Genomic DNA, 24368 nt, shown 5'->3' with positions numbered 1-24368 from the left:
TTTTATTTGTAACTAAAAAAAATTATTTATCTCTAAATTTACAAATATACCTCTTTTACATAAAATGCTAAATGATTCACAACTCTTTCAAATGATTCAACAAAGTGCTTTAAAATAAAAAATAAATGTTAAAAAAATATCAATAAAAGTATCAATAAAAATAGTAAAATAAGTAATAAAAAGAAAAAAAAAACAATATATAGAAAACAACTTACATTTAAATCCGATTTATTGAGCAAGATAGACAACGCTTTACCAGCAGTCTCTCTTATGCTAAGTTGAGAGTTTGAAAATAATGTAAACAAAATACCCTCTAATCCATCACGCATGAAACCTGGTAATGAATCAAAATACATTCTTCCAATCTAAAATAATTGGCATAGAATAAATTGAAAAAAAAAAAGAAAGAGGGAAGAAATAAAGGAGACAAAAATGCTGCAAAGAAGTTGAATTCTTGAATAATATAATGGAATGGAATTACAAAGTCTCACATTAAATGCAACCAAAGTACAATTCATGTATTGCGAAGTAATAAATGAATAACTTGAAAAATGGTAAATGGAAATATGAATACAGTTTTAATATTTTTTTACCTTGATTAAAACTGAAGATGATGAATCAACTGTTTTTGTATTTGATGCTGCCTCCCATTCACAACTGGAAAGAATTTTTTCAATCCCTTGAATATTGAAAATAATTTAGAATAATTGAGATAATACTCATAATATAACTTCCCTTAAAAATTCAAAAAAAATTAGGTTGTTTTAAAAATAAAAAAAAATTAGCTTGTTTTTAAAATAAAAAAAAATTAGCTTGTTTTAAAAAAAACTTGAAAGAGAAATAAAGTTAATAAAGTTATTAAATAATAAAAAAAACATTTGGAATTTTTTTTTCTTGGTTCTTGTGTTTTTATTATACTTAATGTTTATGAGTCTAAACTTTTTACTTTTACTCTTAATATAAAAATTTTAATTTACATTTACAATGAAAACACATAAACACTCTACCGTAATTGATATAAAAACTTTAGAAACTTCAAAAAAAAAAAAGTGTATATTTTAAACGAAGTTTCCACCAAACAGTTAACTTTTGAAGATTTATAATGAACTTATGATAATTCTAACCCCTAAAGAAGAACAATCATTAAAATATTGGCTTTGTGATGCCTTGAAACCATAAAGCCATATTAAAACCTTAAACCCTTAAAACTATATTAAAAAGTTGTAAATGACCAGCTTTTAAAGTTCATTATCTTTAAAAAAACACCAAAGTACATTTAAAAAAACACCAAAGTATATCCAAAATAAACTTATAAACAACCTTTCAAAAAATTTAAAGTCAGAAAAATTATTTAGACAAAGCTGATTTCAAACATCAACAAAAGAGTCCAACATGCAGTTTAAATCAAAATAACATGAAATGTCATGTGCTATTACTACTATTATTTGGACGTCACCTATTAATGAATCTTTTGTCATGTTCTGGTGATTGGATAGCTTGAAAAGAAATACCAGCAATGAGATTTATTCCACACAAAAAAAAGGGTTACAAAATTAAATTTATTCTGAAAAAGCAAGTGAGCGGTTGTAGTATATTATGATTAGTCATCTCTATCAAAAATTATTTCTGAAAATTATAAAACTTAATTTAAAAAAAAATATGAAACTTGATTTTTAGAAAAAATAAAAAAATATATATATTTATAATAAACATATAGTTCTTGTTTTGTTTGACTTTCCTTTTTACTTTAAATGTCATAATAAATAAGAATTACAACAAACAAACTATAATGAAAAAAAATGTCCTAGCCTTAGCTTAATAACCCTGCTACTAATAATATCAAGTTAGGGCCAGGGCCGGGTAGCAAATAACTTCAAACTTTGCATGAGCCTGAGGGTTAAGAACTGACACCATTTCATGTAAAAAATGTTAGAAAGTCATTTTTATTTAAAGATCTACCTTTTATAGCACCATCAGAAGCCTGCCAATTTGGTTCATTTTGCCACTTAGTTTTTTCGTTTCGACAAACCTGTATTTTATAAGAAGATAAAAATGTAAAAAATCAACAACAACAAACTTATAATCAATTTAGGATAAGTCTAACTTAAACAAACTTGATAAATATTTTTTTATATAAAAAATATTTTCAAGTTGAAAATTTCCATCTTATAAGATTAAATTGAGAAGATATAAAACTTGAACTACTAAATTTTCATTTTATCAGATTAAATTAAGATGATATAAAAACTTTAGAATTTTTTTATGCAGAAAACGATATTGACACAATGTTGGGGTAATATTGTACCAATTCGCATTCCAACATCACAATAATATTGGTTTTCCAACAGTATGCAAGTGCATATGAACAATACAGCGCCAATATTGGCTAGTAATGTTGGACTAACATCATTATTATTGGCCCAGAAGAGACTATCCCTCCAATATTGGCATACTACTACTATAGGACAATACTTATTTTTTTGTATATTTGTACACATGCATAACTTTATTTTTTATTTATTAGGCCATTTTTTGTTGTTTAGTTTTTGTTTTGAAAATTCACAACAACTTGACAAAAAAGACAACATGGTTCAACATCAATTAGTTTCAACATTTAATTAGTAATCAATATTTTTTACTTACCGTATATCATTTGCGTGAGTTATATGAAACAACATTTAAAGAAAAAATCAACAACTTTTTACAATGACCTTATGAATCCAGACATCATTATGTTTTTACACCTTAATATAGTTCTGTAAAATTTTAATTTGTTAGGTTGTAACTTTTAAAACTGCAGTTAAAGGGATCTCAAAGTGGCAAGACAAGTTGTGTTCATATTAAAGAAAAAATTAAAAAATATGTTTGGACTAAATTTTTTTGGTAAACTTTTTAAATTTTTTTTTTCCAAAACCTGACAATAGAAAAGGAAGATGAGGATGAAGAATGGCTTTACAATTATTATCCTGATTTTGTACCTGGGTTGGTTTTGCCTAAATTATAGGATTGTGATGCATTTTCTACAAGTATGTTAAGGAATCTAGTTATACCATTAATAATGTGCAGTGATTGGTAGTCTATCATTAACCAGAGAAACGAGAATTGATTTGATAAAAAATATATCGAAACATAACTATTCTTATCTATATTTATTTTAAAAATTTTATTGAATGAATCTTTTAACTTGTTTGGTTTCCAAAACTACGATTGTGAAAAATATTTTTACTAAAAATAATAATAAGTGTTTAAATTGAAACTTTCCCTTTATTTAAGCAATAATGAATAGCTAGCCACAATATTATGATTATGTTTCCAGAAATTTTGGTTATAATAGTTCATAAAATTATAAAATATCTCAAAAAAACCAAGAATGTTCAGGTTTTATTGAGTTTTTTTAGGCGTGTTTTATTGGGTGGGTTTTTTAATACCAACCCTGCTATGACTTGTTAATACATTTCTTTTTTCTCCTATAAATAAATATTTTTTTATTCTGAAAATCTATTCACTTTTCTTTGTTTATTATTATTTGTTTCCTTTATGGAAATATTTCTGTTAGCTTTTCTTTTTCAGCATTTATTGCTCAGTCTGGTTCAGATTTGTGGTATAAAATATAACAAAAATCTACCTCTGAGATTTTTTGGCAAGTGTTTGTCTAAAAACTTTATTATACATGACATATTTTTACATTACATGACTATGCATAACAATAAGATTATGTACCAAACTTTTTCTTTCAACTGAATGTCTTTGCTTGATCTCATCTTTCATAGTGCATTTCCTGCACATGCTACTCATATTTTTGTAAGTTTGCATATTTAGGTCTATCACATGCTTTTTGTATCTCTAAAGCATGTTTTGGCTAGCTTTTAGAACCAGAGATAAATTCAATGTATAAGTGTTAAAGTCAGATATAAGTTCTATATATGAGCGACTAACCTATCAAAGGTTTTCGGCTGGCCTAAGTTCAGAGATGTATTCAGTTAAGAAGTTAAGGAGTATTATAATTTTTCTTTTGACTCATGAACTTTCATTAAATAATATTTATTTTGATAACATTTGTCTTTTGGTTTTATTTAAGTACATAAAAAAAGGTTGACTTAGTTTTAATCTGTACTGTTTTTAATGTTTTAAATTTTTACATGAGGGGTTTCAATTTTGTGACAAACTTGCATAAATACACAGAGAAGAGGGCACAAATAATGATATTGAAATATTGGTGTATACTTTAAATGTGGACAAAAATAATGATAACCTAGATAAAACAACTCCACTAAAAAAAATGTAGAGAATAGATAATTACTTTTTTTTTTTTAAGATTGTAAGTTACTTTTTATTTTTTTATTTAATTTATAGTCATGTTTTACTAATTTGCAGCAATTTTCTACTAACAATTTTCTATTTCTACTTACAATGGAGTTACTGTGACTCAGAGCACAACTTAATTTACAGAAAAGAAAAAACTTTATTATTATAATCAACTTATTGTAAAAGAAGGAAAAAATTCCTTTGTTGTGCTTACATAAGGGTAAGGCAAAAAGGATTTTAATCAACTGATTTTTTAGATTAACTTATTTGCTGAATCACTAGCACACTATATTAATATCAAACATTTTAGTGACACTATGGTGATTAACCTCTATTAATAAATATAAAATTTTTAACTCTTTTTATTAATAAAACATTAATTAATACAATCTAATTTCATATTATAATTGTTACAAAATAATTTCACATTTAAACTGCTTCAATTTCTATCACTATTGAACGTGTTGCAGTTTAAAAATAAAAGCAAATTTTAATTTTAACAATAATTAAAAAAATTTATTTGTAGCTGCAATAATGCAAATGAAAAGCGAATAAAAATATGCAATTTTCTAGTACAATCTAGCAATAGAGATGAAGAACATAAAATGATGATGCTCAAAATAAAACTTCACCAACCATCGGAAACAGTTTTGCTTTTGGTTTAAATAGTTTTGTATATCAACCCTCGAAATTAGAAAAAATGAGGTTGACATTAAATTGCCGACCTTAAACTGTTAGAGGTCGGCATTAATTTGGCAAAAAAATTTCACACAAAGGGGATACCTAGAAACAAGGTTGGCAATTTTTTGCAGACCTCAAACATTTTAAGATTGGCAGTTAGGTCAACATTCAGAAATGTTGACCTTAACTCCAAGGGTTAGTATATAGAAATAAAACATTTTAAAACTTTATAATAAACTACTGTATTGAAAATTTAAAAATTTAATTATAAAAGCAAGCAAAAAACTTATTTGTTAATTATAATTAAATGCCAAAAAATTAAAGACAATAAATATCTTGATAATACTGAGACCAATAATCACATTTCAATATTTTATATAATATTAACATGTAATATCACAAAAATAATATAGGCTAATATTATTAAATGATATATTGAGCCAATATGTTCTCCAATATTGTCATTATTGTTACACCAATGTTGCACCAATATCACTTGCTACATGGGTATGTATAATTTGATTATACATACTAAAGTAACAAGTGATACCTGATTAAATCAGGTATTGCTAAATGGGTATGAATACATACTAAAATAGGCATTATCAGGAGCTACATACATCATTCTTTATTACAATAACACAAAATCTCTTAGTATTTAAGAAAGATATATTTAGATTTTATTTTTTGATCTTTTTAGCTTTTTAAACCGTTATTCAAATTAAATTTTTTCAGTATAAAAAATATTTATTTAATAATTTGAATAAAAATAGTCAGTAAAAGGATTTTTTTCAGCTAGTACACATAAATATTTTATGGTGGTATTCATAATGCATCAAAAAAATTTAAGTTTAAACTTTTTAAATTTAGGCTTTTAAGCTTTAAACTACCTAACAATATAGCTTTACAGCCTACATTAAAGAATATCATTCTATAAGAATATAGTCTTTGCAGAATGTCTGTGGAGTATGGGCTCTTTAATAGTAGTAAGACAAAGTCAAACAAAAAAAAAGTATATATTAAAAACTTAAAAACAATGTTGAACACAAACTTTTGGTTTTAACTGTAAATATCAATTTTGAATATGTGCATCACTTCCCATATATTTTGTTTTTAATATGCTATTTTATGTTTTTAAATGATTGATTTTTAACTTGAGATAAAACTAGTTACTAGCAGAATTGTCAGCTTTCTCATATTGATCAAATTTTAAGATTAAGTTTGAAAAGATATAAAACTTTGATATGTTTTATAAAGGAAGAAAAAAAAAAGAAGAACAAAATAAACACATATCTGTATCTTCTAATAATTTATGTTAAATTAGTAAAAAATATTAAAATAAATAATAATAAAAAATATTGTAGAAACCTCTAAAATAGTAGATAAAAGTTAAATGGTACCTCTGTAAGTGTAGTAAACAAATTTTTTAATTGTTCTAAGGTGATTATTTGTAACAGTATAGCTAATCTTGAAGATGTATCTTTACGAATAACTGACCAAACATCTGTTAACCCAATTACTATGATATCCTGAGAATAAAAATAATTATTTGCAATTAAACTTATATATACAATAAATATAAAAAAATTCTTCATAATTATTCATAAAAACAATTATCGAAAAAATTAATTATGAAAAGTTCAGTTAGTTCTGGATAGTTAAATTTATTTTATAACTTTTGTTTAATTTTGCTTGGTGTATTTTTTTAAAAATCTATTTAAAAAGTATTAATTTTCATTCGTAAATTAGTAGTAGGTGTATGGGTGGCAGTTCAAAATAATTTTTACATTGAACTGCGATCCATTTACCTACATTTAGCATACTTATCTACAATAAGCATGGCAGTATTAGGGTTCTCTGAACATTATAGAATTTTGGTAAATATTTCTCTATGGCCATTTGTGCATGTTAAGTAACTTAGACTAAAGTAATTCATTTGAAAAGGATAATATTGGATAATATTAGAAAAAAAACTGTAAACGTTTTCTTCTTTTTTGTATTTTTTGTGTTATTTTAAATCTTGAATTGTATTTTCAATCAGGATGGTGTAAGATATTTATACTAAGCAAATTAGTGTAAGTATCAGGAAAATTAGAAGGTTTTAGTTTTAATATAACAATGCAATGTAATAATGCAGCAAAAGTATACTTTTATTACTTAATAAGGAAAAAAAACTTACCCTCAAGAGCACAAAACATTTTTCAGTCACTAAAACATACTTTTTTGAAAGATTTTTTAACCATCGAAATAAACTCAACATTAAATGTTTTCTTACAATAGGTGATGTGCCATCTTTAAGAAAATATATTTAAAACATTGATCAGATACTAAATCTTTAACTGAGTATGATTATAATATTATAGAATTATCTAATGTTGCAACAAACAATTTTGTGCATTAAAAATGCATACTTACTTGATACTAGTACATGCTTGTAACCACAAAGAAGGTAGTATGACAAATGCTGATGGTATTCAATCCTATAATATAAAATATATAGAGAAAGAGAGAGTGAGAGAGTGTGTGAAAATGAGAAAGCAGAAGAGAAAGTAAGTGGTTTAAAATAATAATTTTTGAAAAAACCTTAGTATTTACATAAACGCGTTCTATATAATAAATTAGATTTATAAATTTTTTAATTAAAAAAAAAATTTAAGGTGCTATAAGACCCATGAACAATTCCCAGGTCCCAAATATTAACAGAAAAAAAATTCATACAATTTTATACAAAAACTATTATTTTCAATTTTGCTGCAAAAAAAAAAGAGACAATTTTAATTACAAATGAAAAAAGTGCATTTTTTAAAGTTTTTTAATAATAATAATTTTTTTTATGTTTTATATGAAAAAATTGCTTTGATACATTTATATAAATTTGCTTTATTTTAAACACAGATTAAATTATATAATGAAATACATGTTCTAAAGGACATGTAGGCCCATACAAAGATGGACAATGACAGCGTGCAAGGGTTGCAAGTTTTAAAATATTTTATTAATAGGTATGCTCTAGAGTTTGCTTGATGGATGACATTAGAAATATGTTTTTATAGTTAAGATTACAGTTCATTGTTACTCCTCGATCTTTTTGGGGTTGAAGACCAAGTCAAAGTACACTTAGCTAATTTATAGTTAACTTTTATAACTTTACATAATGAGGGAGGTACTATTCTAAGTGCAAAACACTTACTACTAGCCATTGATAGTTTCCACACCTATATTTTATTGATAGAGTTCAAGCCTATTTAAAGCAACTACTAAACTTGGGATAGATCCATGTTATGGTACGAACTATATAATTTTTTATCACATGCATAAAGTTTTAAACAATAATCCAGGTTTTTAGTTATGGTAGTTATATCATTGACATATAATAGAAACAATGTGGGATCTAACACACTACCCGGTGGAACTCCACTAACAATGCAGATTGAGTTTGAGGGAGAACTACCAACTTTAACTTGTTGATATCTATCAGTGAAGAATGCGGAAATTCAATTTAAAAGATTACCTCTTAAATTATATGATGCAAGTTTAACTAATAGTTTTTGAGGTGGGAGACAAATGCTAAGCAAACATAACAAACATAAGTCAAACGGTTTTTGGAAATCAATATATACAATTATATAAAACTAATGCTTTGATATATTTAAAAAAAGATTATATTAGTTAACAAATCCATGTTCAAGGGTTTTATAGTATTTTTTATTCTAAAGTTTTGTAAATAAAATACATCAATGTAAAGTTGAATCACCTTAAATCACCTACATATATATGTATATATATATATATATATATATATATATATATATATATATATATATATATATATATATATATATATATATATATATATATATATACATATATATATATATATATATACATATATATATATATACATATATATATATATATATATATATATATATATATATATATATATATATATATATATATATATATATATATATATATATATATATATATATATGTCTATTTAAATTTTTATGTGTATTTGTGTATTAGCATGCATTTACATAACATATTCATACCAACCCAGTAGCTTGTCAATTTCAATGTTTAGATCTTGTTGGTAGGAAGTACTTTTACTCGGCTCAAGTGATTTTTTATCTTCTAGTGTATCATAATTTTCTGCCCACCCATATCGACGAGAAAACATCCAAGAAAAAAACTTTTCATTTAGAATTGAATCAAAACCTATTAAATCACTAAGAGATGATTTACATGTGTGTTTTTTTAATAAACTATTATCATCTTCGTCAATATTTTTTTCATCTTTAAGAACATCCACAAAAATTGTAACTTCTGAAATTAACTTTCTTTGATTTTCATTATTTTCACAAGAGATTAGTGCAATTATCTTCTCTTTCATTTATATTTCACTTTTTTATGCTTACATACTTTATAAGTATTAAAATGAATTTAACAAAGTCATTTTAACCAGATTTATAAAAGAAATTAACTTTTAATTAAAATTTTTTTTTTGTTTGAATATAAATGTGTAAGAGATGCTTGGTGAGTAAGTGGAAATCAATGAGTATATTGATAAAACATCTAGATTTCAATCAATAAGTTATTAAGATTTGCGCCGAACAAAAAATATCAATGTTTCAAAGGCAGGTTTTGCGGTTTAACGAGAAATCTCAACTACCGACAGTAAAAGATTTTGTCTTCTTTTTTCGGTTTGAACCGAAATATATAATCTTGAACAAATTATAACTTTTTATTGTTTGAACTTCAAACAATAAAAAAAGTTATTATAATTTGTACTTTTTGAAAAAATCCGAATGATCTAAAATCAAAAAAGATTTTAGTTAAATTAATCCAATGAGTTCCAAAATTCGTAGCAATGTCAGTTTTGGTCGTAAATATAATATATAGTTTATAGGAAGTTCAACAGGCGCGTGTTTGATACAATTAATGTTCCACAAAACAACGTAAGTCTCCTTTTAAACACAAAGCCGTATGCATATTTATAAAGATGGGTTAATAAAAACAGTTTAAGCATTAATTCTAGGAAGAATGAGCGACTGAATTTCAATTAAATATTTGGCGCTACTCGACTTTCTCCACCTCCCCCTACTTATTTTAATTACGCAACCCGGTTGTTGTTGTCGTCGAAATCAAAATTTAATTAATGCACGTTTGCACTTACGTCGAATTACGAATAGGAACAAGCAGAGGTTTTACGGATGGGGAGGGGTGTGTGTGGGTTCCCCCTCCTCCTCCCAAAGACGGGGATTTTCAAGTTACAGTCGGTTTTTTTACGAATTTAGTTGGCTAGTCGGGTATTCGACACAAATAAGTCGGGTAAATTTTAGTTTTTAAGACATTTTTTTTTTTCTTTTAAAGAAACAGTGGGTACTTTTTAAGGGTGTTCCCCCTTACCCCTCATTTTATTCGCAAAATTGCCTCTGGGTACTGGCGCAAATAAATGTACATATATCGACTGACAATTAGGTACTGGCGCAAATAAATGTACATACATCGACAGACATATGACTGGCGCAACTAAATGTATACGGTTCGGGTCATGGTTAAGGTCAGAGATCAATTAGAAATTGATGCATTTTCAAACAGTTTTTCATTTTGGATGTCGATAAAAACCAGGCCAGTTATCTTTAAAAAGGAAATCATTACCGAGTATGAAAAAGATTAAGAGTATAAGCGTTTTAAGTGTAACTTTTTATACTTTATCACCACATTAGAGTACTTTCCTCAAGTTTTAAGACCTATGTTTTTATATGATTCTGAATCAGTATAACATAATCTATCATAATCAATCATATAAAAAAATAAAAAAAAGGGGAGTGGGGAGAAGTCGAGTAGCGTCTAAACATTTGATATTTAATTAGGGTCTCTATGAATTAAACTTTTGCTTCAATTCCAAATTTTTCAAAAATGGCAGGTTAAAATCTATTCCAAAACGACAAAGTTTTACATCAAATGCTTCTACGACTCCAAATATGTTAATTGAATAACACTGATTTTAAATGTTTAACAGTTATGTAAATTTATAACTTTGTACACTGCAGCGTGTTTTTATTGAAAAAAAATACATTTTTTAACAAAGTATAAAATTTTATTAAAAAAATATAAGTTTCAAATAATTTAAATGCAAATAAATTAAAAAATAAGTTTCCGTACTATATTTTTTTCGGAAAATACTTTTTAAGAATCCGCTCATCCCCCCTTATTCTATTCTTAAAATCGCCCCTGTTTATAACAGGTATATGTTTCTAATGTTTGTATAATGTTTCTCAAACCTGTTTAATCTAGTTTTCGTACTATATTGTTGTAAGACATCATAAAAATTATATAAATCATAATATGGTCAAAATGCATTATTAAACACCAAATGCAAAAGGTCAGGGGCAAAATAGGACAGTTTTTGTAAAATTTGGTTGTTTTAATCAACGAGGGAATTAACGCGGGAGTTTGATTACATGCTTCAAAACTAAGCTTGTAACCAGGGCTGGCTCAAGGATATATGGCGCCTGTGACCTTTTTTCAATTGACGCCCCTCCCCACTTCCCCCTCCCCTCCATCCTCCCCGTATAAAAAAAATAAATCGTATTATGGACATTCGTGGTGAACTTTTAATATTTATTTACAATTCATTTTTTCTTGCTTTTACAATAGCAAATGATTTAATCATATCTTCTAAGTCCAATTCTTATGCAATTGCTTGTTCTATTGATAACATTGTCAGACCATCCATTCTATCCTGTGTCATTGTTGAGCGAATATACGTTTTGATTAACTTCATCTTGTAAAAGTTTCTCTCTGCTGTTGCAACAGATACAGGTAGAGTTAAAAGTATTCTGAGAGAGACAAATAAGTTTCCCAAAGCTGCATTCAAATTGTTTAAACAAATAAAGTCTAAAATATTTCTTGGAGAGTAGTTTACCTTATAATGATTTCGCAAATATTTCATCTCTTCAAAACAACTCAGTTCCAGAAACATCTTTCTACTCATTGCAAGAAAATAATTTTTCTAAATCCATGCATCTTTTTGATAATTCATCTTCAGTAATGTCCTTGGCATTTAAACTGATTATTATGCTGCATAAGCATTTCAAACCGATTTTGCAAAGATCCAATAGCGTGATCTAAAATGCTGTTGAAGAAGTTAATCTTAAAATTGTCATCTTTAGTCATTGCTTCCTCTTGACTTTCATAAGCAAACATTCTTTTTTTGGTACGACCACGTCTTTTTTTCAAATTTGGGCTCAATATCTAGCTCAACAGACAATTTTCTTGCAGTTTCTAACATCTTTTGAAGTTGTTCATCAGTTCTATAATCTTTAACATACTCCAAAGTTTAGAATTTAATGAAACAGCTTGGAGAATATTTAAATTGACTTCTTGGAGAGATTTGCTTGTTATATCAATCTGACTCAGCACATCATACCAAGGTTGCTGTTACTGAAGATACAGGTAATTCGATATTCCAGAAGCTTTCTAAAGCTTATATTATCTCTCTCAGTTGATGTCTTAATGGTTTTAATGCATCAATTTTACTTGCCCATCTGGTTTTACAAAGTCCTTTCAAAGTTAAACCTTTCACAAATTGACGTAAAACGTTCCATCGCTGAGTTGAAGATGAGAAAAATACAAACAAATGTTACACAATGTCAAAAAATGTTACTGTGTCTAAACAGCTTCCAACAGCATCATTGACAACTTAATTCAGTGAATGAGATGAGCAAGGAACATAAAAGGTTCGTAAATTAAGATGAAGGATCTTGGCTTGAACTCCGTTTTTCATCTTAAATCTTGCATAGAAATTCCATGAGAATCCAAAGTTTCTAATATTTTTTCAGTCATTTCAGCGCCTTTAGTCAATAAAGCTTAAAAAATGCTCTCTTATATCAACGTAGCTTTCCTTTTCATCTGGAGTGGGCAGTATTGACACAAAACGTAGAATTATTGTTATCTGTTCAGTATAGGAAATATCTGGAGTACAGTCAACAATAATTGAGTAGTATTTGGATGCCTTCAAATCAACTACTATTTTTTCTTTTACCACTTTAGATAAAATTTGAATAATTTCATTTTGAATATTTTTACCCAAGTAATGACTGTAAATTTCTTTGCTTTTTATTCTCCTGATATGCTCTTTCATCACAGAATCAAATTTGGCAAGCAGTTCCACTATTTTCAAAAAGCAACCATTATTGTCATCATAAAGTTTATCTAAAGTCCCTCGCAAAGCTACATTTTGGGACCCATGAAATTTTATAATGGAAAATAGTTGCTCTAAGACATGCCGCCAGTGTTTTGTAGTTTCGTCCATTTGTCTCTGCTGAAAGGCAGCGTCTTTTGTTTTAGAATAAACTAGCCACTCCGTTTATACTTTCCCCCATTTGGTAGCTTCCAAAAATAATGACTTATATTAAATCTTCATTTTCTTCCTTTTTGCCTAGCAAAAGGAAAGTCAAAATCCATTACTTGAGTTGGACCAATTTTGACCAGTAGATCTGTCAATGACACAGTATTTTTAGGTCAGCTTCCAACATCCAAGTAATTAAATTTTTGTAATCACCCTGTAATCAAATTTTTAAATATTACTCAAATTTTTAATGATATTCTAGTCAAATGTAATATATGATGAATTGTTAAATGTTTGATTTTCTTACCTGAATGGTTTGAATACTTTTGGAATTAATAGATGGTACTGACACAACTTCTGAGCAAGTTTTTAAATACTTCTCCAAAGTTCCCTTATACTTTGACAGGGAGACATCTTTTTCTTGTTTTCTTTTTAGGTTTTGAGCTCCTGATAATTTTTTCTTTCCAAACATGATGGTTGTTTTTATATCCTTTTTTGAAACATTTTTTGTTCACTTAAATTTATAAAGAGTAAAAAATGTAACATGCATTAAATTGAGTTAGCTTCATAAGCAAAAACTTGTTTAATGTAGATTATATCAGTAGTACTCTATAAACTGGTTTTTTAGAGCTCCCACAATTATAGTAAATTTTCTTTAAAAAACTTTTTTATAAAATTAAAATCTTAATCTAAAAACTATTTTATTTTTAATTTATATTTATTTTTAATTTTTTTTGTTTTTGAATTTTCTATTTTTTTGGCGCCTTAGAATAGAATTCTCTATTTCTTACAGCTATGATTAAAGCTATATATATAGCTTTATAACGTCGACGTCAAGCGTCAGCAAATAAATTATCGCGACAACTTATATGCTGACACAAATAGTTAGAAATTAATTTAATTCATTCACGATCAATAAAATTTGCAAGTTATTGTTGAAGAGCGGCACGCAAGGCTGCTCTGTGATGAAAATACTCTTTAGCTTTCGAATGAAAACATTCCTAAACTTTTAAATTACAGTTGAGATCTTATCGTAAAGATTGTTTAAAACTAAAATTAATCTAAACCTAATTTAGATTAACTTTAGTCATTAAATATAGCAACAGCAAAGCAATAGTTTCATAAAAAAAACAACTTATAAAACTTTAATTTTTTGTTATATTAAAAAAGAATTTTAAACTGTTTAGTAGTCTTTTTGTTTTTTTGTCGACTACGAAATTACTTTGATGTTTACCACTTCATTAACTTCATCATGTTTTATAGCAAAGTCATTTGTACAATATAGCGCAAGCGGATCTTCAGAGAAAAAAAACCCGTTGATATGTTATTATTATTTAATTTTTTTAAAGAAAATCTAAAATATTTTAAAAGACATAATTTAATGTTTTCTTTACATATTAATTTTGTAATTGAACTTTCGAATTCATTCATTAAACTGCGTTTAAAATTTAAAAAAAAAAAAAAAAGCGGTACATTTAACGGGTACATTTTACTTTGGCACACGGTCAAAAAGGGTACATACGACCCTCAATAAAAGATTTTATGAAGATTTTTAATAATCATAGAGAGCGCTATTCCTTGGAGTAGTGAACTTGGATTCAAAACATAATCTAAGAGACTTTTATTACAATTAGAATTTATTATTACAGACTTCAAATTTCATTATTCTAAATTTAATTCAAAATAGAAAAAAAACAAACGTTGTTACAATCACTAAATGAATATATCTTATTAAACATTAATATAGAAAATATGTATGCATTAATATATATATGTATGTTTATACTACTTTTATTTTAAATCAGTAAAGATATATTATAGTTTCACGTTCTTTTAAAGACATTTTTAGCGTTTTGCAAAATTTATATCTAATTTAAAACGGATTATGTATATATTTGCTTTCATATAAACACATAAAATATGTAAATGGGGCTCTGTGATAAGAAAGTTCATGTCTTCTTTCTTACTTTATATATGTAGTGTGTATTGTAAATTTATCAAACAGCAAACATTTAAAGAGACAAATTATCAAACGGCATAAAAACAAGAGGAAAATTATTTGCATAATTTTAAGCAAAAAATTTAAGACAAAATAGAAGATTTTTTTTTCTGGAAGATATTTTGTAAGATTTTTTAGAAATTTATAACATGAAATGAAATTGAAATTTAGTTGAGTTAAATGGAAATTTCTTAATTTCCATTTTTTTGTGTGTGGAAGACTGATTGCAATGGCTCCAATTTAAATGTAGTTAATGTTCAAATTACATAACACTTAACTGAACAAAAGGCTTAATTTAAAAAACATTATCAATGTTATGTTACATAAATCAGTTTAGTTACTCTCATTACAACACTTTTAGAATATTTTTTCTTAATACATTCGTTCCAATTGATTTGATATTGTGAAATTGCATTGAAATATTTTTCTTTTTAATTCCTATGAGAATTAAGTTCTATAAAAAAAATTCATTTCGACTTCGTAACATATATAAAAATTTTTTATTTTATTTAAAAATAAATAACACACATTTTAGAATAAAAACGTCATGTCCGGTTTTCGAAAGTATGATTCAGGCTCCCAAGGCAGAAAAAAAGCTTTAGAAAAAGTTGAAAAAGAATGCAAAAACAAACGTACACTGGAAAAATGTGGCTTCCAAGTCGTCCAACAAAGTAGTCAAGGTATAGGTTAACAGCTTTATTTTTTTATTCACTATCTTGTATTCATAATTTCATTCCAAAACTAAATAAAAACGATTCTTTTTTAGACGGACCATGCTACCAACAGCGTTGATGAACCCTTGAGGCCAAGAAAACCATCTTTCCCTTCAAATTTTTCAACGGTCTCTGAAGAAGAAGATGATAATCGGGTGAGTTTGGGACGCATTCTTATTTTCTGAAAGACCTTCAAATAATAAAAACATATCATTTAATATCTGCAGATATTAAAAACATACCACAATTCTCAAATGCTTTTTTTAGTTTAGGATCAAGAGGCGAATCAACAGGGTGATCAAGCAGTTAGAAACAACCCTGTTTTGTGGAATAGAGTTTTATCCAAAGTCAAATGCGATCTAGTCATACTCAATGAACCACTTCAAAATCCGGCACTTTTTCTATAGATTCTACAAACAAAAAAGTTCCTGCCCTCATTTTTTACGAAACTTCTCTCAACCGTGAGACGATTAACACTGGTTTACCTGGAGTGGAACTGCAACAGCTTTCGTTTGTTTTCCCTACTCTATTTTAGGACAAAAGCATACTTTTGGCCCTGGATTTCTGTCTTTCCTCTTGATGTGGAATAGCGGAATAAAAGATAATTCGTAAAAGCTAGGAGAAAAGATTAAAAGCCATCAGTGTAATCTTTAACGCAGAAACCACTACATCGTCTGGAAATCAGCCTTTGAAGCCTTAAAAAATCAATCCGGGATTGATTCAGAACTTGAAAAGTCAATAAGAAATGAGACATCTAAGTGTTATAAAATTTTACGCTGGATCCTGGATATCACTCTCCATTTAGCTTCGAGAAAACTAACTTTTCGAGGTGTGTTAGCAGTTTATGTTCATAAAATAATTTTAATGTTGCTTGGATTATTAATCTAGATGTAATCTTTATTTCAATATTATGTTCATATTTGTGTAGGTTTATCAAACATTCTGGACAAGTATGATAATGGTAATTTTTTAGCCAACCTTGAGCTGTTGGGAAAACACAACAAGATACTTCAGTTCCATCAAGAAGAAGTTTCTAGACTCCAAAAACAGAACTGCTATAGAGAAGTCAAAATAAGTTTTTTTTTTTAAATTTTTTTACAAATAATGAGGAGAGAAAAAAGAAATCAAGCGACAATCATTCCAAATGCTATTTTTTATTTTTCGCAACGTAATTTGATTGATAGCGAGATAAGAAGCTTAAAGACGTCGCATAAAAGCAAACTTTTATTGAGTTCTTTTTTTTAAAATTACTGTGCGCAAACTGGTTTTTTATCATTTCTCTTAAAATGTTAAAATACATTGTAACATTTTAAAATTTAAATAAGGTACATTAAGTAAAATTTTAAGGTTTAAACAAGTACTGAGAAATGTCAAATAAACTCAATGTTTTTTTTGTTTTTAATGTTTTGAAGTACTTATGCGTTAGGGAAGGAGGGGTGTTATTTAAAAAAAATAATGCGTACAAACACAGAGGGGAAGGAGGTGGATGGGAAAGGTCTTTGAAAGCGTCCTAATTCATTGGTTTTTACTGCGTATGTACTTTATGGATGCCCCCAAGGTTGAAAATCTGGAGAGAAAAAAGGGTTCTGACATTGCCAAGCTAACTATAGACGTTTTGAATCAAAGCCGAATTGATTTAAAGAACTGTAGAGGCCAGGGCTATGATAACGGGGCTAATATGTCCAGTGTATACAAAGGAGTGCAGGCTATCATTTTCGAGAAAAATCTTCAAACATTGTTCATGCCTTGCAGTGCGCATAGTCTCAATCTAGCTGGCGTTCATTTTGCAGAATCCTCTACTGTAGTCAAGAACTATTTTGGCAACATCCAATCGCTGCATAACCTTTTTAGTAGTAGAAAATTTTTGACGGAGGCAACTGAGAAGTCCCTTCACCAAACGTCCCAAATAAGATGGAGTGCGCGCATAAAGGTTGTCTGGCCATTGTCAAAACGAACAATAGAAATACTGAAGTCCTTGATATTTCTTGAAGAACTTGATTTAGAAGATCATCAACTAACTTTAGTTAAGGCACTAAATAAGTAGATTCAATTTGAATTCATTGTCTTAAACTTTTCTGGTTCAAGGCTCTCCTATGTGTCAACCATGCCTGCCTCCTTCTTTTATCAGAAAGCATATCTTTGGATGACGAGACAAAGTTTTTATAGACTCTAATCAATAATCTTGACCGACTACGTTCTTCTTGGCCCCAAATCCTCCAAGAAGCGAAACTGGTTGCATCTAGGTTAGCTTTGTTTGGGTTTCAAAATGATTTTGTTAAGAGGAAGACAAGAAATAAAAAAAAAAAATTCACGGCGAGTAGATGAACACGGTCTACTTTCACGAAGTCCAATCACAGGGTTTTGAGGTGAACTTATTTAATATTGCTCTTGACACGCAGCTCCAGCAGATAAAATACAGCTCAAAATACGACTGATATGTTTTCTTTGATATGGTGTTCTCCATCTCTCTCTCTAGTGATGAAGAAAAACTTAGTCAGAAAAAAAATGCAAAGCCCTGTCAAATCTCTACGTAAACGATGTAAAAGAAGAGAGTTGATTAAAGAAATTCGTCATCTAGATGTTCTAAAGCAATCAAATACTTTTGGACAAATAGAATCTCTTTCTTCTTCCAAGTTGCTCAACAGAATCTACCAGAAAGGTCTTCAGTCAATATTACATTCGATCTGTATTTTGCTTCGCATTTTTAATACGATCCCGGTGTTAGTGGCTGAAAGAGAGCGCTCTTTCAGTAAGCTTGCTCTCATCAAATCCAAATTGTGACCAACAATGACTGAAGAACGTCTTACTAACCTTATGGTGATTTCAATTGAAAAAGACCTTGCCAAGACTTTATTGTCATCTCTATTTTTGCAAAGAAGAAAGTCCACAAAGTGAAATTATTGTGATCTGACCATTTGTGATAATTCCATTCATTTTATATTGTGTTTGGGTTTTCTTTTTATCATTTATAGCCAAGTTTAAATATTGAGTGTTTATGTGCAGCGATAGTTAATACAAAAATAATTATTGTTTTCATTAACGTGTCATGTGATAGTAGACATACGAACAATAAACAGTAAAACTAATGCTTAATTCAATATACCCAGGAATCCAAATATTGGGGCACCGAACAAAAATTGACAATGGGCAGCACAAAGTCTTTGTGCAGGCCTGGTGTAACCCTTGTAATTTGAACTCTTACTGCGAGATATTATTTGATTCGAATAAATTTCAGGGCTTAATGTATAAGATTGAACTCTTATATTTTAACATCTCTTGAAATTCGAACATATTTTGAGACCCCTTGAGGATAAGATGAGTTCAACTGTATTTTTTTACATTATTTATCGTTTAGTTTAAATGCTAAATGCAATTCAAAATAATTGCGTTTTTTCATTGCAACTAGTGGCGTCATTTTATGGTGAAAATTGTTAATAAACTGTAAAGCAAATATTATTTTGTTTGATAATTTACAAAATATCAAACGGTGCAAACTGGAAACAGTTTTTAACATGTGGTATCAGGTTTCTTCTAAAAAAGTTTTTTTTTAAAATAATAACTGTTATCGTGAAAAATAGTTAGAGAAGGGCACGTGCCACCGGCTTTCCGATATCCCTTAAGCTTTTTTTGGTCTTTGAGATAGCAAGCTTCCAGACATGGAGCAAACTCCAAACATTTATCTGTTTATACTTATGTCAAATAAGGATGCTTTGCAAAAAATTGCAATGATTGGAGCTTGGGAACAAAAAGCCCCAAAAATTTAGCTCTACCTGCCCCAAACGTGAGCAATAAGTTGATGAAATATTTTTTGTATTATTTTCAACTAGACTTATATTCATCAATAAATTTCAAATTTCATAGTAAAATATTTTAGCGTTCCAAAATTACGACCATATAAAGTTTAAACTCAATTTGAGGGGTTGCAAATTTTATATTGCTATAATTTTTGAACTCTGAGAGATAATAATATGAAACTTAAAATTTATTGATGAATATAAGTCTAGTTGAAAATAATACAAAAAATAGTTCATCAACTTGTTGCTCTCACGTTTGGGGCAGGTAGAGCTAAATTTTTGGGGCTTTTTTGTTCCCAAGCTCTAATCATCGCAACTTTTTGCAAAGCATTTTTATTTGACATAAGTAAAAACATATAAATGTTTTGCGTTTGCTCCATGTCTGAAAGTTAGCTATCTCAAAGACCAAAAAATGCTTTGGGTGCTCCTGGTCACAACCTCATACACAAAAAATTATTCAGTATTGATAGTTAAACAATTTTTACTACTTATACAGTAAATATATAATAAAACTAAGAAAAAAAATTATGAATTAAAAAAAAAAAAGGTTTGCCATGGCAGCCAATTTTTAAACGGCGGAAACTTAAAAATTGCCAATTTTGTGGCATAAATATTCCAATATGTAAGAGATCACATAGAATAAAATTTTGCATATAACTAGCTTGATATTAGAGATATGCAATAAACCTCAAAAACTTCTTAAGTAACTTGTTCCTTAAATAAATTAACCGTGTTTCATTTCTTTAAATAATTTAAAAACGATGCTAATTTTACCCACCATGGTGAATGAAAAATGACTATATAACCGTTTCTGAAATATCCTTAGCACAGTCAAGCAAAGATAGTAAAATATTGATATCTCATAAAAAAACGTTTTAAAAATTTTTCTTTTGAAATTCTATTTATATTTATAATTATATTTGTCTTTTTATTTATTAAATGTTACACCAAAGACTATGATTAAACATTAGATGCAACATAATTCATAAAAAAACAGTTTCATGGATTGATAACTCATCTCTGTTCTATGCATACTGTAAAACATTCATCTTCTAATGTAAAAACCTTTTGTTTCTAATCTTTCTTTAAAGTTCAGAGCCATTTAAACCGCAAATTGAGTATTACAACTAAGTTTCAAAAGCTATTTATAACTTCTGATTTTAATTTAGCTTTTTAGAACTTGTACATGTGGACACTCTGGACACAAAAAAATGTTAAAAATCTTAGATATCAATTTCATCTTAACTATTCGGTTTCCTGTAATTTTTTTTTTACCACAGTCATCAATAACTTCAACCTTTAAACCATTTAACTTCTTATTAGAAACTGTTTTGTCCTGTTATCTTTTATTGTTAAACTCCAGAGCTTTCAGTAAAACTTTCAGGTCAAATAAAAGAGTGTTAGTCACTGTGAAACATCATACTTTTTCGTCGTTTAGATCAAAGTTTACGAGATGGTTTTTTCACTTCAATTTGTATATGAATCGGTGAATGTTAAAAGGACGGAATTCCAACTATGTAAACTTTCGGAAAACTAAAAAAAACTGCATTTTCTCCCGTAGTAAATTTTTGTTAATGGTTTTATAATTGCTTTTTTTATGAAAAGAATAATATTTTCACCTTTAAAAAAAAAATTATTGAATCAATAACAAAAGTTTACTACGGAGGAAAATGCAGTTTTTTTCTAGTTTCCCAAAAGTTTACATTGATGCACTTTCGCCCTTTTAACATTTACCGATTCATACAAATTTTAAAATTTTTTAGGTATACTATATAAATAAATATATAAATAGCTAAATAGCAATAAGATTATTTTATAAAGTATAACAAATTGTTATAAAAATAAAAATTAAACATAGTTTAATTTTTATTGTTTTAAATATATTTTATTTAAAACCAATTTTTGGCAAGAATTTCAAAATCAGTAATTCAACTGGAAGAACCGCGTGATTTCTCAGCATTATGTCCATTACGTCGATTGTACAAACAAAAAGCTATTTGAAAAACAAAAATATAAACTTTAAAATAGTGCTAAAAAAGGTGAAAAAAAGTACTTAAAAACGGTTGCTATGAGCGCTGCTAGGGGACTTAAAATAACAAACATCTAAATAAATGAAATTTCAGTATCTATTTGGAAGAAATATATATCACCAACAGTTTCTACAATAAATTAAAAAAATCTAAATAAATCTAAAACGAATTGCATAAATATTAAGTTCTACTTATTTTTCAATTTATATATTCCTTTAGCATACTTCAGCAACATCTTAGGTTTTAAATAATTTTATCTACAAAGATTTATCGATTTAATCTTTTTGAAATCTTTTGTTTTTTCAATTTGTTACTTTTGATTCGTTCTGATACGTTTAGTTTATTTATTTTCGAGTTTTTAATTGTGTTTCAGTTGAGGATTGATGTAAACTAAAAAAAAAAAAATGAAAGTTTGAAAATTTATCCTAAAAATGATTTTTTGAATTTCATTTTGATTTTTCATCATGAAGTTCATTTGACTTTTGCTAATCGAATGTAAAAGAATACTTTGGTTATAAAGTTGACCGAATAATTGATCCTAATAAAACTTAGGTCAATTTTTGGTCAATAAACATAGTATATACTAATAGTTAAAATTTAAAATCTTATTTAAAGTTCAAGAATGCGTTTTCCTTTTTTGTGTTTTTGAAATGTTTAATATATTAATAATTCCTTTTGGAAATTATCAGCGATTAGTATAACTGCTTTTGGACGTTATTAGCAAATTGTATATTTATCTCATTATTATTGATTTAGAGGGGTGGATGCAGCACTTTTTGATGTTTGAAATAATATCCAGACATGAAGAGCAAACTCCAAACAATTGTATGCAATAATTGGAGCCTGGGATCAAAAAAGCCCTAAATTTTGGCGACACCTGCCCCAAACGTGAGAGCAACAACTTGATAAATTTTTTTTTTACTTTTCTCAAATAAATCTATATTTAAAAATAAGTTTTTCAATTTCATACAACAACCTCCTAAAGTTCAAAAATTATGACCATATAATGTTTGGAGGGGGTTTAAAATTTTATAAGGCTATAATTTTTAAACGCTAAGAAACTTTTAGTAACTTTTAAAATTTATCGATGAATATAAATTTAATTTTTCCCAAACATCAAAAAATGCTTCATGCGCCCCTGATTGACATATTCTACATTTTTTCTTCACACACACACACACACACACACACACACACACACACACACACACACACACACACACACACACACACACACACACACACACACAGATATATATATATATATATATATATATATATATATATATATATATATATATATATATATATATATATATATATATATATTTATTTATATATAAAAATTTTAACGCAAACAAAACTTGCTTTTAGATTAGAAAAAAAGAAAAACTATTTCAATTTTAATATAGTCTACCATTTCTATACTATTATATCAACACAACAATTTAAAAACCCCCGACAAACTCCACATCAAATAACCACGCTGGACAATCTTGTCCAACTCGCGAAAAGCCGAAACTACAACAATTAATGCTACTAATAGCAAAATTGGAACAACTCATCTACTAGGCAAATGATACTTGTTTAATAACACTGGGCATCAAAAAAACATTTTTTTTTTATGTCTTTAGCAATTTTATTCAAATTATACTAATTTTGGACAACGAAAATATTTTTTATTAGCTCTAGTTTCTGAGATATACAATTTCAACTAATTTGCAACAGAGCAAATTAACTGAAATAAAAATTCACGATGTCACAAGATAGTAATCTTTTTGCTTTCCTGTTGTAGACTAGTTCTGGTGCATCCCTACACACAAAACAACAGTAATCTGCAAGCATAGCCTCATTCCATCAACCCTGTTATCTTTGTTCCATTAAAGAAATAACTTGGACCAACTTTTTGGACCAAACCTTTCCCCATGTTTATCACTAACAGCTCCACAACCGGGGGAAAGAAGTCTTGGTGTGAGTGGAGGAAATGATTCTTGAGGGACATATTACATCCAAGTTGATGGTGTTTTTGCAGAAGAAAAGTTACCAATTAAATTAAAAAACTTACAAATCACTGCATTAAGAGCTTCCCAAGTTTCTTTTTCTTACCCCTCAAAACTTCGTGAAATGCAGGATCCTTCATAAGTTGAGGTATTTGTGGCCCAACAAAAATACTCTTTTTAACTTTTGCATCGCTTATTTGTGGAAATTTGTTTCTTAAATACCTAAAATCCTGTCTTTTTTTGTTCATATCTTTGACAAAATTTTTCATTAAAACCTGACTTAATATGTTATGGTGGAAGAAGAACATCTTTTGGATCCACAATTCAACAAAAACATTTTTTTCATTTGTGTTGAGATTTCTTGCAGGCCAGTTTTTTTTCATATAATTTAAACTTCTGTCTCTACTGTCTCATATACACAAAAAGCGGCAGTATTTTATATACACTAATTGCATTCCTAAAAGTATAGCAATGACTTTTAGATCAT

At 27.8% G+C, this 24368-nt stretch overlaps 2 protein-coding genes across 3 annotated transcripts in view; both read right to left on the bottom strand.

Annotated features, from left to right (window-relative positions):
* Window positions 1–9696, bottom strand: part of LOC101237868 (uncharacterized) — a 48853-nt gene extending 39157 nt beyond the window's left edge. Inside the window, exons 1-8 of one of the 2 annotated variants that reach the window (XM_065807911.1) lie at window positions 9042–9696; window positions 7402–7466; window positions 7166–7278; window positions 6387–6515; window positions 1960–2029; window positions 594–679; window positions 216–365; window positions 51–107 (exon numbers count right to left, since the gene is read on the bottom strand). In XM_065807911.1, the coding sequence (XP_065663983.1) occupies window positions 51–107; window positions 216–365; window positions 594–679; window positions 1960–2029; window positions 6387–6515; window positions 7166–7278; window positions 7402–7466; window positions 9042–9382 (1011 nt within the window). In that variant the 5' untranslated portion in view covers window positions 9383–9696. The remainder of the gene's footprint in view (window positions 1–50; window positions 108–215; window positions 366–593; window positions 680–1959; window positions 2030–6386; window positions 6516–7165; window positions 7279–7401; window positions 7467–9041) is intronic. The other variant, XM_065807912.1, reaches the window with a different exon arrangement.
* A 3154-nt stretch (window positions 9697–12850) lies between these two features.
* LOC136086317 (uncharacterized) lies at window positions 12851–13309 on the bottom strand. The gene has a single exon (XM_065808611.1). It carries the CDS (start codon window positions 13307–13309, stop codon window positions 12851–12853), a length of 459 nt encoding a protein of 152 aa, XP_065664683.1.
* Between the last annotated feature and the right edge of the window lie 11059 nt (window positions 13310–24368).

Source organism: Hydra vulgaris, chromosome 10 (assembly GCF_038396675.1).
Source record: "Hydra vulgaris chromosome 10, alternate assembly HydraT2T_AEP".
Classification (NCBI taxonomy): Eukaryota; Metazoa; Cnidaria; class Hydrozoa; order Anthoathecata; family Hydridae; genus Hydra; species Hydra vulgaris.
The sequence above is the reverse complement of the archived record's forward strand: the minus strand, read 5'-3'. Positions and strand labels throughout refer to the sequence as shown.

Bases quoted from the DNA above. Each gene is read 5' to 3' on its own strand.
- LOC136086317 (XM_065808611.1), bottom strand. From the start codon at position 13,309: ATGGACGAAACTACAAAACACTGGCGGCATGTCTTAGAGCAACTATTT.